Source organism: Schistocerca cancellata, chromosome 3 (assembly GCF_023864275.1).
Source record: "Schistocerca cancellata isolate TAMUIC-IGC-003103 chromosome 3, iqSchCanc2.1, whole genome shotgun sequence".
Taxonomy (NCBI): Eukaryota; Metazoa; Arthropoda; class Insecta; order Orthoptera; family Acrididae; genus Schistocerca; species Schistocerca cancellata.
This window is the reverse complement of record NC_064628.1, coordinates 661,996,832-662,012,965: the sequence shown is the minus strand read 5'-3', so window position 1 is coordinate 662,012,965 and position 16,134 is coordinate 661,996,832. Positions and strand designations below refer to the sequence as shown.

The 16,134-nt window shown below is 39.4% G+C and overlaps 1 protein-coding gene across 1 annotated transcript in view; it reads left to right on the top strand.

The window, feature by feature from the left end:
* The window catches only part of LOC126175637 (O-phosphoseryl-tRNA(Sec) selenium transferase), a 102,701-nt gene that overhangs the window by 15,920 nt on the left and 70,647 nt on the right, over window positions 1-16,134 (top strand). The window contains exons 4-5 of the mRNA XM_049922527.1: window positions 3,939-4,082; window positions 14,754-14,912. Coding sequence (XP_049778484.1) covers window positions 3,939-4,082; window positions 14,754-14,912 — 303 coding nt within the window. The remainder of the gene's footprint in view (window positions 1-3,938; window positions 4,083-14,753; window positions 14,913-16,134) is intronic.

Genomic DNA, 16,134 nt, shown 5'->3' with positions numbered 1-16,134 from the left:
AAGAAATGAAAGTGGGATGTGAAGAAGAAACATACATTAATGAATTGAAGAGCAAAACAGAAGTTGGTACTAACGGGATTATTCTACTGTTTCAAGTCAATGTCTTTCAGCAAATACAGTAAGAGTTATGTACAAACTATATGTAAATATATTAGACCAGTTAGTACTATTAGTTTTTTGTACATGTTTATCTTGTATTTGTAAATTATATTTAACTTGTGGTGTATGGAAAATAGGAACAACTAAAAATGCACATAGTGGTAACAGGTGCTATCCTTCTGCACAATTTTCTAATTGTGTGAAATGTGTTTCTGTCTTCTATACAATACATGTTATCTAATGTAATGTTGTGATGTAAGGAACCACAGAATTACTGCATCTGTATTCCTATGTTTTTTCTTCTGCTTGTGGCAATATTATGTTCTTCACTAATTTTTGATACACTCATGGAATTTCTCACATTTTCATGTGTGTTAAATGTGTGTCAGTGCTGTTTCTCTCCGTACTCATCAAATTACATTCCATAGAATTTTAGGAAAGTACTTGCAATCATAGTGGAAATTAATTTCACTAGGGACAGAAAGTTGGCTGAAACCAGATGTAAAAAGTAATGAAATCCTAAACTCAGATTGGAACGTATACCACAGAGACAGGCTGGACAGTGAAGGGGGAGGTGTGTTTATAGCGATAAGAAGTACAATAGTATCGAAGGAAATTGACGGAGATCCGAAATGTGAAATAATTTGGGTGAAGGTCACGGTTCAAGCAGGCTCAGACATGGTAATTGGATGTCTCTATAGGCCCCCTGGCTCAGCAGCTGTTGTGGCTGAGCACCTGAAGGATAATTTGGAAAATATTGCAAGTAGATTTCCCCACCATGTTATAGTTCTGGGTGGAGATTTTAATTTGCCAGATATAGACTGGGAGACTCAAACGTTCATAACAGGTGGCAGGGACAAAGAAACCAGTGAAATTTTTTAAAGTGCTTTATCTGAAAACTACCTTGAGCAGTTAAACAGAGAACCGGCTCGTGGCGATAACATATTAGACCTTCTGGTGACAAACAGACCCGAACTATTTGAAACAGTTGACGCAGAACGGAGAATCAGCAATCATAAAGCGTTTACTGCATCGATGATTTCAGCCGTAAATAGAAATATTAAAAAAGGTAGGAAGATTTCAGAGTACTTGATGGCTCAACACAAAAGTTTTGTCTCAAGTACAGATAGTGTTGAGCATCAGTGGAAAAAGTTCAAAACCATCGTACAATATGCGTTAGATGAGTATGTGCCAAGCAAGATCGTAAGAGATGGAAAAGAGCCACCGTGGTACAACAACCGAGTTAGAAAACTGCTGAGGAAGCAAAGGGAACTTCACAGCAAACATAAACATAGCCAAAGCCTTGCAGACAAACAAAAATTACGCGAAGCGAAATGTATTGTGAGGAGGGCTATGTGAGAGGCGTTCAATGAACTCGAAAGGAAAGTTCTATGTACTGACTTGGCAGAAAATCCTAAGGAATTTTGGTCTTATGTCAAAGCGGTAGGTGGATCAAAACAAAATGTCAAAAAAATGGTCAAATGGCTCTGAGCACTATGGGACTCAACTGCTGTGGTCATAAGTCCCCTAGAACTTAGAACTACTTAAACCTAACTAACCTAAGGACATCACACAACACCCAGCCATCACGAGGCAGAGAAAATCCCTGACCCCGCCGGGAATCGAACCCGGGAACCCGGGCGTGGGAAGCGAGAACAAAATGTCCAGACACTCTGTGACCAAAATGGTACTGAAACAGAGGATGACAGACTAAAGGCCGAAATACTAAATGTCTTTTTCCAAAGCTGTTTCACAGAGGAAGACTGTAATGTAGTTCCTTCTCTAGAGTGTTGCACAGATGGCAAAATGGTAGATATCGAAATAGATTACAGAGAGATAGAGAAAAAATTAAAATTGCTCAAAAGAGGAAAGGCTGCTGGACCTGATGGGATACCAGTTCGATTTTACACAGAGTACGCGAAGGAACTTGGCCCCCTTCTTGCAGCGGTGTACCGTATGTCTCTAGAAGAGCTTAGCGTTCCAAAGGATTGGAAAAGGGCACAGGTCATCCCCGTTTTCAAGAAGGGACGTCGAACAGATGTGCAGAACTATAGACCTATATCTCTAACGTCTATCAGTTGTAGAATTTTGGAACACGTATTATGTTTCAGTATAATGAATTTTCTGGATACTAGAAATCTACTCTGTAGGAATCAGCATGGGTTTTGAAAAAGACGATCGTGTGAAACCCAGCTCACGCTATTAGTCCACGAGACTCGGAGGGCTATAGACACGGGTTCACAGGTAGATGCCGTGTTTCTTGACTTCCGCAAGGCGTTCGATACAGTTCCCCACAGTCGTTTAATGAACAAAGTAAGAGCATATGGACTATCAGACCAATTGTGTGATTGGATTGAAGAGTTCCTAGGTAACAGAACGCAGCATGTCATTGTCAATGGAGAAAAGTCTTCTGAAGTAAGAGTGATTTCAGGTGTGCCGCAGGGGCGTGTCGCAGGACCGTTGCTATTCACAATATACATAAATGACCTTGTGGATGACATTGGAAGTTCACTGAGGCTTTTTGCGGATGATGCTGTGGTATATCGAGAGGTTGTAACAATGGAAAATTGTACTGAAATGCAGGAGGCTCTGCAGCGAATTGACGCATGGTGCAGGGAATGGCAATTGAATCTCAATGTAGACAAGTGTAATGTGCTGCGAATACATAGAAAGATCCCTTATCATTTAGCTACAATATAGCAGGTCAGCAACTGAAAATCAGTTAATTCTATAAATTATCTGGGAGTACGCATTAGGAGTGATTTAAAATGGAATGATCATATAAAGTTGATCGTCGGTAAAGCAGATGCCAGACTGATATTCATTGGAAGAATCCTAAGGAAATGCAATCCAAAAACAAAGGAAGTAGGTTACAGTACACTTGTTCGCCCACTGCTTGAATACTGCTCAGCAGTGTGGGATCTGTATCAGATAGGGTTGATAGAAGAGAGAGAGAGAAGATCCAACGGAGAGCAGCGCTCTTCGTTCCAGGATCATTTAGTAATCGCGAAAGCGTTATGGAGATGACAGATAAACTCCAGTGGAAGACTCTGCAGGAGAGATGCTCAGTAGCTCGGTATGGGCTTTTGTGAAGTTCCGAGAACATACCTTCACCGAGGAGTCTAGCAGTATATTGTTCCCTCCTACGTATATCTCGCGAAGAGACCATGAGGATAAAATCAGAGAGATTAGAGCCCACACAGAGTCATACCGACAGTCCTTCTTTCCACGAACAATACGAGACTGGAATAGAAGGGAGAACCGATAGAGGTACACAAGGTACCCTCCACCACACACTGTCAGGTGGCTTGCGGAGTATGGATGTAGATATAGATGTAGAAGTCATTTAAATTTGACAGTAGAAAGAGAGCAACAAACTTCATAGGGTAAAAAAGTGTATTGGAACCTGATGTTTACAAACATGAAGTAGCTATTTGGATGAATTTTCTTCATCTAACATATTTCTTTAGATGAATGGTTTTTTTTATTGGGTGTGGTACCATCATTTCCTATTGTTTTTTGTGACTTTTGGATGGGAATATGCAGGTAATAATATAGACGATATGGACATTTATTGGTGAGAGTTTCAGATTTCAAGTATAATGAGCTTTTGATTTAGACAGTCTCAATTTAAAAACATTGTTCCCCTCTGCTCATTCATTTTCATCATTCATTTGTGTTACATCAAATTAGCAAACTGAATGAAACTGATGAATGTATGTAGCAGGGAAACCTCATTTATGGTTTATGCTGTTGCTATATGTCATATTATTCTTGAAGTGTAGTATGCTAAGTTTACACACTGCAGATGTTCATATTCAGTACTTGATTTCTTTCAGCACTTGTGGCAAGAAGACATTATCGATTGGGTCATGGCATTGGGCGTTCTGGGGACCTGGGGGAAGTACAGCCAAAAGCTGCTGGTTCCAGTCTCATGAACAAGCTCACAAATTCTCTTGTCCTGGATGTGATCCGTTATATGGGTAATATTATCTGCTGAAGAATGAAGTTTTCCTTTTAAACATCTGCATAATGTTTCTTTTAAGTGACAGCTTTTATTTTATTTTATTTGTTAAAGCTTAATTATTTGCTGTTACATGATTTTGTATTGTGATTGTCCTAATGTACAAGAAGTAATCACTCATGTGTTTGTTTTGAGTGTATGACAGATTTTTGAAAGTTCCCTTTTATGTTTAAACATGTTTGGTCTCTAAGATCGCAATTTTTGTTTAATATAAGAAATACAAACTGAAAAATTTCAGACTTAATCTTTTATCTGTGATAACGGTTTCTCTGCTTGTTAACGATGATGTTATGTCCAACCTCTTTTGCACAGTGCAAATGATTTTTTTGTACCTGTTATGTCAGATCAGTCTTGTGCAATATAAACTAAGATAACCTTTAATAAATGGCTACTGTTCTTCTTTATGTCAGTATAATGTCTGTCAACAGAACTGATTAAGGTGGAAATGGTTAAGGTACTGTACTCATGTTAGGAAGTTGTCACCACCATCACCATCCATTTGAAGTTCACTCCTGGATAAAAACCTTTCCTGGATTTTTGCATGCATTATATTCTTCAGTTATAAAAAAGCATATCAGGTGACTGCCAGGATTGCTTCTTTCTTTTTTAGAAAATGACCAATTTCCATTCTCATCCTTGTTGAATCTTAGCTTTATTTCTTTCTGTGATGATGTTGACAATCAGGATAAACTGTTATGCAGAACTCACCAGCTATGAATAAACAGTATTCACAAACGTTTATATACTCTGTAAATCACTGTGAAGTGCATGGTAAAGGGTACCACTTTGGGGTTTCTTGTTCTCCATTCGCACATATAATATAGGAAGAATGACTGTTTAAAAGTCTCTGTGCACATTGTAATTAGCTTACTCTTGTATTGACAATTGCTATGGAGCGCTATGTTGAGGGCTGAAATATATTTCTACATTCTTCAGTTAGTATTCATTTTTGAAACTTTGTCAGAAGGTTTTTGCAGGATAATTTACTTCTGTTATAAAGTGTCTGCCAGTTTAGATTTTTCGACATTTTTATGATGCTCCCCATGAGCGAGACAAACCTGTTGCTATTTGTGGTGCCCTTCTTTGTATATGTTAAATATCCCCTTTGTAGTCCTATTTCATATGGGTTCCACACACCTGAGAAGTATTGTAAGGTAGGGTCCTCAGGTGTTTTGTAAGAACAGCGTGTATACGACCCGGGGCAACCGGGAAATCCGGGAAAAACCCGGGAATTTTTTCATCCGGGAGAAAACCGGGAAAAACGCGGGAATTTTTCGGAATTCCGGGAATTTTTCATTGTTTTAGCTTTCAGTTAAATTTTTGTGATTTTGACTGCAGAATTGATCTCTAGCAAAGAATGTTATTGTATCCTGCTACTGGAGAATGATACTGCAGCAATAAAATATAAACGAGAGGGAAAAAAATAAAACTTCAGTGGCAAAGGAAATGTGCAATTTACAACAACAAAACACCGTGCACACACAAGCATCTGCAAATAGCAAAAATATGTTAAAGGCCGTAGGGCGCAGACTGTAATTCTTCGTAACAATAAACTGCTTGTTATGAGCATGACATCACAACTGTTCACATTAGGTTTGTTTGACCAGTTGCCAGCGGTCTGTTGCGCATGCGCATTTGACTTGCGTATAAGCAGTACCTTCTCCTGCTTCCCGCTACTTGAAGTTTGGCTGTTAGCTGTATCGGTAGTAGCAGCAAACAGCCAGATGCAAACGAGAAAAATTTTGCTCGCGCGCCCTAGCTGCCAGATTCATGCTTGCACAGAGTTGTCTGAGTTGCAGAGGGGAGGGGGTTAGTCTCCACGTGACCCGTGTTTACGTTAAGTGATTTCGCTGCTTCTCTTCGTGTACAGCTCCCACGTCGAATGAAAACTAAACGGATTTCTGTGGCCGGAAGCTATCAAGTGAATTAAAATATATTCAAATAATTATGGAGGGCAAAAATATATTATTAATTTCAGTTTTCTGATTTTATTTTATTTCAAAGTTAGTAGCAGTCAAGCATTAATTGCCTCGCAGAACAGTGAAGTTATTTTTGCAAGTTTGCTAAAGAAATTTGGCTTTATTAATCTTTCCGCCGAGGCAATCATTTTATTTGAAACGAAGTGTTTCATTTTACAGTATTGGCTAGTTCCAACTGTTCGCTGAATTTCAAGTGTACATTATCATCTTCTGCCATGTATGGCATTATGCCATAATAAAGAACCAAAAATGAGATCGTAGAGTACTGGTACTCCAAGAAAATTTACATCCCAAAAAACCACACTGAAAAGCTTAATATAAGATGGGACCTACTTCATTGTGAATCTGGAAAAAGCCAATTTGCACTTGCAAGCCGAATTATGCATTTTAGTATGGTTTACGAAATTCTAATGCTCTTTGGAGTATCCTCTGATGCCCTGTTTCTTTTATGGTGTAATGTAAGCTCTCTTTGTGCTTTATGCACACGAACATGCGGGCTTCCTACACCACGCTGCAGTTGCACACGCACAATAATGCCTGTTTTCTGGCGCTCTCCGGCAACTGGTAAATCGAACCTATTTTTAACAGCCTCCGGATAGTACTGCGAACGGTGGTTAGAAAAGTGTTACTTTTAAAGTAAATTTCTTTTTACGCAAGATGAAATATGTTACATTTGAGAAAGTGGGATGGATATCTAAATCACAGAGCGTTCGAAACTGAACAGTTTGAGAACCAGCAACTTACAAGAATTTCGAGCTGAGACATTTACGTCATAATTTTAAATTTACTGGCACATTTGTGTGACGTATCTTAAAGCATAACACACGCAAAAAAAGATCAATATTACATGTGAAAGCTTAGCTTCTGTTGTAGCGTGTTAATCTTAGAGACCAATATTATATGTGAAAGCTTAGCTTTTCTTGTAGATATATGGTACTGTTTACATTAATGTAAACCATTAACTTTTCCTCTTGTGTGTTCGCGCTATGTAACCAGTGATCTTGCTATTGGCTGACTATAACACGTGTCCTAAGCTCTGAATAACTGCTGTCATCGGCTGGCGAGATCTCGTGGCTTGAGACATGACTCGCTTACAAAAGGACATCGCAACCTCGGTTTTAACGCTCCGGAAACTAACACACTGTGTTTGGTGCAATTCGAATTTATACTTTCGTAATACGAAAATATGCAGTGTATATGTTACTGCAAATCAAAGGTCTTTTGAAAACGTCTCTCCTTTTTTTTTTAAATTAAAAGTCTCTCCTAAACCTTTTCTGCCCCGTCTTTTCTTTCTTTCTTTTATTTAATGGATGCTCACTACCCTCACTCGAAACACCCCCCCCCCCCCCCCCCCCCCAGCCACTCTATTGTATTAGTATGCGATGCAGTCTCATTTCCAAATTCCATTCTATCATTTAAAGTTGATTATAACCCTTTTCCCCAAATCCCTGTAAAAAGCAAAAAAATTCAACTCTGGTGTGAACCCCACAAGCACCGTCTTCATTCTCTCTTCAAATACTCTGAAAATATCATTGGAACCATAATTCTCTGATTCAACAGTTCTACACATCGCAGTACTCTCAACTTTCTTCCCTTTTCCGTACTTAACTTTTTCCAAAGTAGACTCATAAGTTTGTGAAAAGGAAAATTGCTACTCACCATATAGCGGAGATGCTGAGTCGCAGATAAGCACAACAAGAAGACTGTCACAAATATGCTTTCGGCCAGTAAGACCTTCATCTATTTTTCAAACCAGGTTTTGCACTGAATAAATCTTGACAAGTTGTCTTCCCACAGCACCATATAAAAGTGTAGCATTTTCAGGAAGGGACAACCGTTACCAGTTTTATTTCCTTGCTACAATGGTGACTCTCCACCAATACAACATACTTCTGGAGTAACTTATGGTGCTCAGCATATCAACCGTGGTTTGCACCAAGATACAATTCCTATATTTGACAGTTAGATCCATTGCACCCTAACTCATTAAATGACCTCCTACAAATAGCAGCATTCCTCACATTTTTTTGTGAAATTGGAATTTTTCATCAGAGAATGCTGTCTCAAGCATCACACCTGTTATAGAAGCCCTCTTCTCATATACCAACCTTAAAATACTACACCAAAAATACACACCACAATGTCATTACGTAATGCATCAAAGTCAGCACGTATCAAACATTGGTTGTCCTGAATATTTAAATGACCAATGTCATGAATAATCCATCAAAGGAATTTCTTTGCTATTCAAATTGCAGTATTGCTCAGATAATCTGAGTTACTATCCAAATAACGAGACAAAACTGAAGCTTCAACATTTGGTTCAATTCATTATGCAGTGCTAGTTTTATTAATTAATTAGTTCATAAATCCACCCCATTCCAAAGATCCCATTATAAAAGATAACCATGTGGGACAAATTGAGATACACATTAACAGAAATAGATTCAGCAGTTAAAAATTATTTCTGTACACTATATTAACAGAAAAAATAGCACTCTGCTACATTATGTTAAACTGGTATGCGAAACTTAAGGATGAGAGTAACTTTCACATGGTTTGGCGTTGCCAGGTAATGTAGCTCGATGAAACTTGGATCTTACATAAAAAGAACTGCTGCAGTATAGTATAGAAGGTAACTAAAAGAAATACGCAGTTAGATGAACAGAAACAACACTTCTATATAAGTACAATAATTACACTGAAGTCACTGCTATTTTTAATGGTCCCCTGGATATTACAAAAGGTGGGACATGGTGCTTAATAGGGCAGTGCTTGCTCTGCAATGTGCTCCCATGCAGGGCACAAGGTTGGTAAGGAGTTTTTGTGGTGAGGTGTACCATTCATCCTCCAGTGCAGTTCACCATTGCTGGATGGTCGTTGGTGCATTCAGAAATGTTGCCATACATGACTCCAATGCATCTCACTCGTGCCTGATGAGATTTAAATTGGGGGAACAGGCAAGTCAGTCCATCCGCTGAATATCCTCTTGTTTTAAAAACTCCTCCACCTGTGCAGTTTGATGTGGCCATGCATTGCCATTGATAAAAATGAAGTCTAGGTCGAATGCAGCCCTGAAAAGATGAGGAAGGAGCACAGTGTCACAATAACATTATCCAGTGAGTGTACCATGTTCAAAGCTTTGTAGGTCAGGGTGCCCATGCAACATTATGCCTCCTCACAGCATAACAGCTAGACCACCAAAATGATCATGTTCAACAATGTTCCTGGATGCCTTACTTACTGTTCTTAGTCGAGAGGTGAGAAAACACTGCATATTCCTTTCAGTTACCTTTTGTGCTATACTGTAGCATTTCTTTCCATGCATGGTCCAAGTTTACTTGCCAGTGATGCATCACGCGAGGTATTGCACACTGTGTGTGTGTGTGTGTGTGTGTGTGTGTGTGTGTGTGTGTGTGTTTGCACAGTCTAAATTTAAATACTTAGTAAACAATGGAAATACAACTTAGAGGGAAAAAATGCTGCTATTCCTTTACACTTAGTAGCTGCTTTTTGGACAGATATATTATAGAGTGCATCCACAAATCAGAAGTACGTTATGGTTCTAACCTACACTTTAAAAAATCCTTGCACCAGATCACTTATGTAAAATGCAAAAATGTGTCAGTGGCAGTTAGCCACAACATGTTCAGAAATGGACCCACAAAATCAACATGAATGCATCCCTAGGGCTGGGCTGCTGTAGACCATGGAGAAACGATGACCTGCAAGCTGTCTTTTGACTAGCACACTGAGGATACACAACAACCAAGTGTTCCAGTTCTCTGTCAATGCCGAGCATGTAAACCTATCTGCAAGCCAAGGCTTTTAATACGGGAAGCACCCCAGTGCCTCATATATAAATGCTGTAAAACTTTCCATTGCAAATTCCCAGGAGTGACCACCCGGGGAATTATGTTGTCCGTGGAGATGAGGAGGACCCCATCTGAGACCGAGAGATGAGGGTGCAAGACCGAATAGTTGCAAAGCCGGTCTGATAAGTGCCATGGATGACAATTACCAACCCTGCTGGATGAGAGGGATTACCTGCCTGAGGAATGGGTCAGCTGCTGTTGTCTTGGTGACTCCAGCACCAGTGATTGGAAAATCTTCTACTGCTTGGTGAGAGGAGACATGCAAAAGAAAACACAAGAGCTCCTCACTATTGAAATTGGGGTCTGAACCAACTGTGCAAGGATAAGACATCCATGTTGGCATGACACCCTGTGGGGTGAAAATGAATGTCACACTTGTACTTGGAGAGGATCAAGGCCCACCTCTTCAACCTGTGAGCTGCCTTCTTGGGGATCTGGGCAGACAGACTAAATAATGAGATTAAGGGCTTGTGGTGCATAGTAAGTTGGAATTTGGTGCCATACAAAAAAATTGGTGATTGTATACACAATGGCCAGAGACTCCTTGTTGATTTGAGAGTACTGGACCCGTGCTGGACTGAGAGCTTTGGATGCAAACGCCGGTGGCTGCTCCGAGCACTCTGATGGATGAGGACCATCACTGTGCCATGCTGTGAGGCATTCACAGCCAGAACCAATGGTTTGTTGGGGTCAAAGATAGGTAGACTCGGTGCTGAGCAGAGCCATTCGTTTAGTGTGGTGAAGGCCTGGCTGCACACTGAAGAGCAGACAAAGGGAGCACCGTTTAATAGGAGATGCAGTGGGTGCATGTTGGTGGACATCCTGAGAATGAACTGGTGGTAATAGGCAATTTTACCTAAAAAAGAAAAAGCCTGCAGTTCACACAATGATGTGGGATGTGCAGTCCATAATGGTGCTGACAAGACTATCCTTGAGTCAGACGCCCTGCCTCAAACTGATGGCCAGATAATCAAGAAAGGGTTGGAAAAAATTGGACTTTTGGAAATTGCAACACAGACATATGTCAGGAGTTTTTGAAAGTGGGATCGGAGATTGTGCAGGTGCTCACTTGTTGTTCACCCAGTAATGATGTTGTCATCCAGGTAGTTGATGCAGTGGGGAATATTGGACGCGACCTGGTCCAAATAGCACTGAAAAATTGCGGGGGCACATGCCACCCTAAAGAGCAACAGATGGTATTGATAAAGGCTGAATGGCACATTAATGACCATGATATGTGCTTTGATTCATCATCGAGGGGTAACTAGAGATACACTTTGAAAAGATCAAGTTTGGAGAAGCTAAGCGTGTGAACAGTTCATCAAGACATGGCAGTGGGTATGTGTTGACCAAGGACTGTGAATTCACTATGGCCTTAAAATAACCGCAAAGGTGCAATTTGTCAGAGGGTTTCCTCATTAGAGGAAATGATCACAACTCCAAGAGAGGTGAGCCTGTTCAGCTCCCGGTTGACTTGGAAGTGGAGAGCCAGGGGATCTGCCTAGCATGAAAAAAATCTAGGGTGAGCCAACTGTTTCTAGGTTATGTGGCCTGTAAGTCTGTAGTGCAGCCCAGGCCTTCCGCAAAGATATCTGAAATTCGGATCACTGTATAGTGTGCATGACTGAAAAGCCAAAGGCGTCAAATCGAAGGAGGTTTGCTGAACTAGCATTGTGAACAACAATAAAAGTAATGGGTCGAGTCACTGGATTTACAGGTGAATTCCACCATGAATTGGCCAAGCAAGGGGATTTGCTGTTTACCATATTCCCTGAGGTGTCTGACGACTATAGAGAGCTGAGGTCTGAATGAGTTTGGGCATTAAGCAGGGAAACTGGTACACCGATGTCTACCTGCAGGAACAGCTGCCAAGAGAGAAGTAAAATCTCAATGAAACTGTCCCTGACAATGACAGTTCCTGAATATCCATATCCATCGTCTCTAATTCTGCATTCTGTGCAGTTGCATGGCAGACTACCACAATGTGGCCTTTTTGCCAACATTTATGGCAGGTAGTCTCAACATTGGGGACACTGTAAACTGTCTTGTTTGGAGTAACATGGTGCTAACAGAGAACAGTGGCAGGAACACAGTGTGTGTGCTGTGGGGGGAGCCACTGGATCAACCAGTTTGCATTGCCACAATGTCGTCCTTCCCAGACACCTCTGGACAACTCTGTACCACTGTGACATCAAACTGGGCTTCCAGTTGCTGACCGGCAGCTTGTGAGACCTTGTGTGAGGGAAGGACTTCTTTATCTTGGGTGGAGCGGATGATAACATTGCAAACCATGACATCTGTTTATGACTATTTTGGCTTGTCCGTGACAAAATGGCACTTGAGACTAAGGTTGTGGAGGGACATTGCCCGGGCATGCTGAGACTGATGGTGCTGCTTCTTGCTCTGGTAAAATTCGACCTTAGTGGCCATACGTGTGCGGTGGCGATAATAGGAAAACAACAATGAAGGTGTCAAATGACGACAAGGAAGGTTGCTGCAACATCTGGCACAAGATGGGAGGAATCTATCACAAAAACAGTGCATCAGATATGTGTGCATCCATAATGTGGAAGGTGTGAAAATGCTGCTGTGAGTGGTTTTGTATACCTCCCAATCTTCTGCCCCCTTGTTGAACAGTGGGAACTGAGGAGGAAATGGAACTGCAGATGAATTTTTGGAGAGCTATACTGGCAAACCTGTTTTATGAATGTGATGAGGGTCCTTCTGTTGCTGCATCAACATTTGAATCAGAGACTTCATGCCAAGACAAAATGCTAAATTCAACTGCACTACTGAAAAACACATGAAATTATGACCCTATTCATTGCCATTGCGTTTAATCTGAAAGAGACCAACACACGATATCTGACAAAAACAAACTTTATTCAGTGTAAAAAAACAAATTATAATAGATACATAGCCCAGATGGCTCAAAATAACAGTCTGATAACCCCCGTGCAGTGGTAGACGTGTGACGTGAGTTAAAGCTGGCCAGGTCCGTATCTTAAAGCTGTCGGCACACACCTTATGAATTTGCGGCATGTCACTGCAGGTCTGGTTCTCAAAGTTTAGAGGTATCAGATAGTTACATTTTCTGATGTGGACCAGAATGAGTAAAATTTAAGCAGCAGTGAGTTATGTTCATGTCACAGTCAGGAGGAGAGCACTTATTGCTTACCAGTATTACACATGGCAAACAGCCCGTAAGGAGACTAAATCTTGTTGGCTGCAGACAGTTAGTGGTTGAGGAAATGTGCAGAACATTCAAAATTAAGGCCACATTTCAATGTGATGTATGCTGTAATACAGAACCTCTCATGACCTATGATGATAATTACAGTTGACTTGGACATTATAAATATCTTGCCATGCCACAGTTCCAAAAATAATTAATAACTGTAGTGTGCATGAATGTGGGCATTACCAAATGATGCTGGAATGCTGTTTCTTGTATGTACATTAATACTTGTTGCACATCGCAATTAGTTCTTTAGCGTGCTGTACTTTTCGCATTTCATTGTAGTGCCGAAGTTGTTTGAAGGTCTTCTATGCTTTCAGTTGTGCACATGTTTCTTTCAGAAGAGTAAAATTACTGATCTTTTACCCTCAACCATGTGATACTTTAAACTCTACAAACATTTTGAAAATTGTAGTTATGTCACTATTAAACACTTCTTTGAAGTCAGAAGCTAAAAAAATTCAATAAATAATATTTAATTTACTTTAGCAATGTTTTACAGTCAACACAATTAAGGAATGCAGTATCCACCTCTCTTGGAATCAGTTATTACATTTTTATGATTATTGGTCAAAATAATGTCTACTGCAAAACATGAACAAATTATGGCATAAATACTATAAATCCTTATGATGATGGTGCAGTTATAACTGTTTTCATATTCATGTAATTAAGGAAGCTAGATATATATGTAAAAAATATTTGCTTTGTTATTTTTCTGTGGAAACATGGGTGAATTGAACTGTTGCAGCAAAGTGAATATCCTCTTCTTGGCCATTTTGTACTGACTGATCTATCTGATCACTTATCATGAGCCATCTCAGTATCTAATTTTGTCATTACGTCTATCTCTTACATTACAGGATCTACAAAGGTTCCACAAGACTAGCGAAAGACCAAATAGATAGAATACACAGTTAGAACTGTAATGTGCTTTGTGTGTTGTGGTTGTTGCTTATTCAGGAACAAAGAGTATGTGTGAAGTTAGGGAAGAGAGGAGGGTTAATGACTGCTTGCAGCATCAAATTAAGTCATTGAGGAATGCTACTTCATGCAGATAGCAGAGAATTCCTTGCAAAAAGCAAAATGGATGTAAGTCCCTTCCCTGAACATGAATTATCGTGGTGATATCAAATTGTAGCACCATCTGTACAGACAAAGTATACAGTGATGGTATCTTTTTAGAATAATAGAGGATATCACTTTTTAAAGTAAAATTTAATTATGTAATGTTATTGGAATGACACTATAAGTGTCTGCAACTGTGAACCTTTGTGAAGGGGGGAAAATCGACTCTGTTGTTAGCTTTCCCTTAGTTGCTGCAATTCTAGTTCAGAGATCGTACACCTGGAAACTAAATTCTTTCTCTTAATATAGCATATTTGTTTGTCTCATGGTCTACTCAGTCGCATTTTATATGAGAAATTATTATTTTAGCTATATATTAAATTGAAATATTTCATTTCATGTCATGATACTACACAATAATATTATGTAATATAAAGCTTAAACTTGGTCTGCAAATTCTAATGTTTCAGGTGTTAAGACTACTGCTGGTTGTTTTGTTGTTCCTATGGCCACTGGAATGAGCTTGGTATTGTGCATGCTTACTCTGAAGCAGGAAAGGCCAGATGCCAAATATGTTCTTTGGTCCAGAATTGACCAAAAAGCTTGCTTTAAATGTATAATAACGGCAGGTGAGATTTACAATATGTGTTTAGATTGTGTCTAATCTGTATTTGTGAAAATGAAAATGTTGAACTTCCAGTGCAATCTGAAAATTTCAGTGGTAGATATGATTTGCTTCTGTGATAAATGGCTTTAATGCAGTGTATTTGATTATATCGAGAGCCACTTTATATCTAATGCTGAATAAATACCACGTGCAAACTTACATGATGAGCTTAATCCCAAATTAACTCTTGTTTAATCTTATACCTCTTTATTTTACAGTTTGTCATTATTTCTGACATGTTTTGTGTTTATCTTTTTTACAAGTTGCATTTCGTCCAAGGTGCTCTATCCCTTGTTTTTTCACACATTGCCTTCTCTTTCACAACCACCAACACTACCACAACCATAAGTATGACACTATACTATATGTACGCTCATCATAATCACCTGTATGTGACAGCTTCAGTTGAGACACGTAACAAGTGAGCTGTCTGACAGCTTCAGTTGAGACACGTAACAAGTGAGCTGTCTGACAGCTTCAGTTGAGACACGTAACAAGTGAGCTGTCTAAGTTGCATCAGCAGACAAAACTTGAACCATGCCATGAGCCACGAGTGAAATCTCTCTCCCTGTAATCCTTTTTCTGTGCTGGGTAAAGACTACAGTGTTTTTTTCTCAACAGTTAATGAGGTTCCTTTTAAAAAAATATGTAGGTTTAATGGATTACTTCCAGCTTTTCAGTCATTTGTACTGCCATTTTTGCACAATATTTTGATGACTGACCCAGTCAGTGAAATATTGTACGAAAATCATGATACAAACTCAGCTGAACACCCGAAAGTACATCATTAATCAGGCATGCCAAGAAAATATAATATTTGCTGTTTAATTTTTATTGAAACAAGGTCTGATAAGAAAGAAAAAACAGATCTGTTTGCATTAATAAGGAACTATATGTCGTGGTGTATTAGTTTACAGTTGTTTTTCTGATTTGATATATTATGCTTTACATTTTTTTTCAAAAAAATTGACCTACTCGTTGACAGTTAAGTACAAATGAGTTTTTGAACATCACCAGAAGATAAAAATAGTGGAAGGCAACCATCAGTAACTCAAAATAGTTGATAAATTTATTAGTTTGTAAAGCCAGTCTTTTAAATTGTACACATTACTTTCAGATTTTTTTAAAGGCCTTGTGTATTAGAAAACTGTTCTTTTAATGTTTTAGATCAGCATACCTCATTT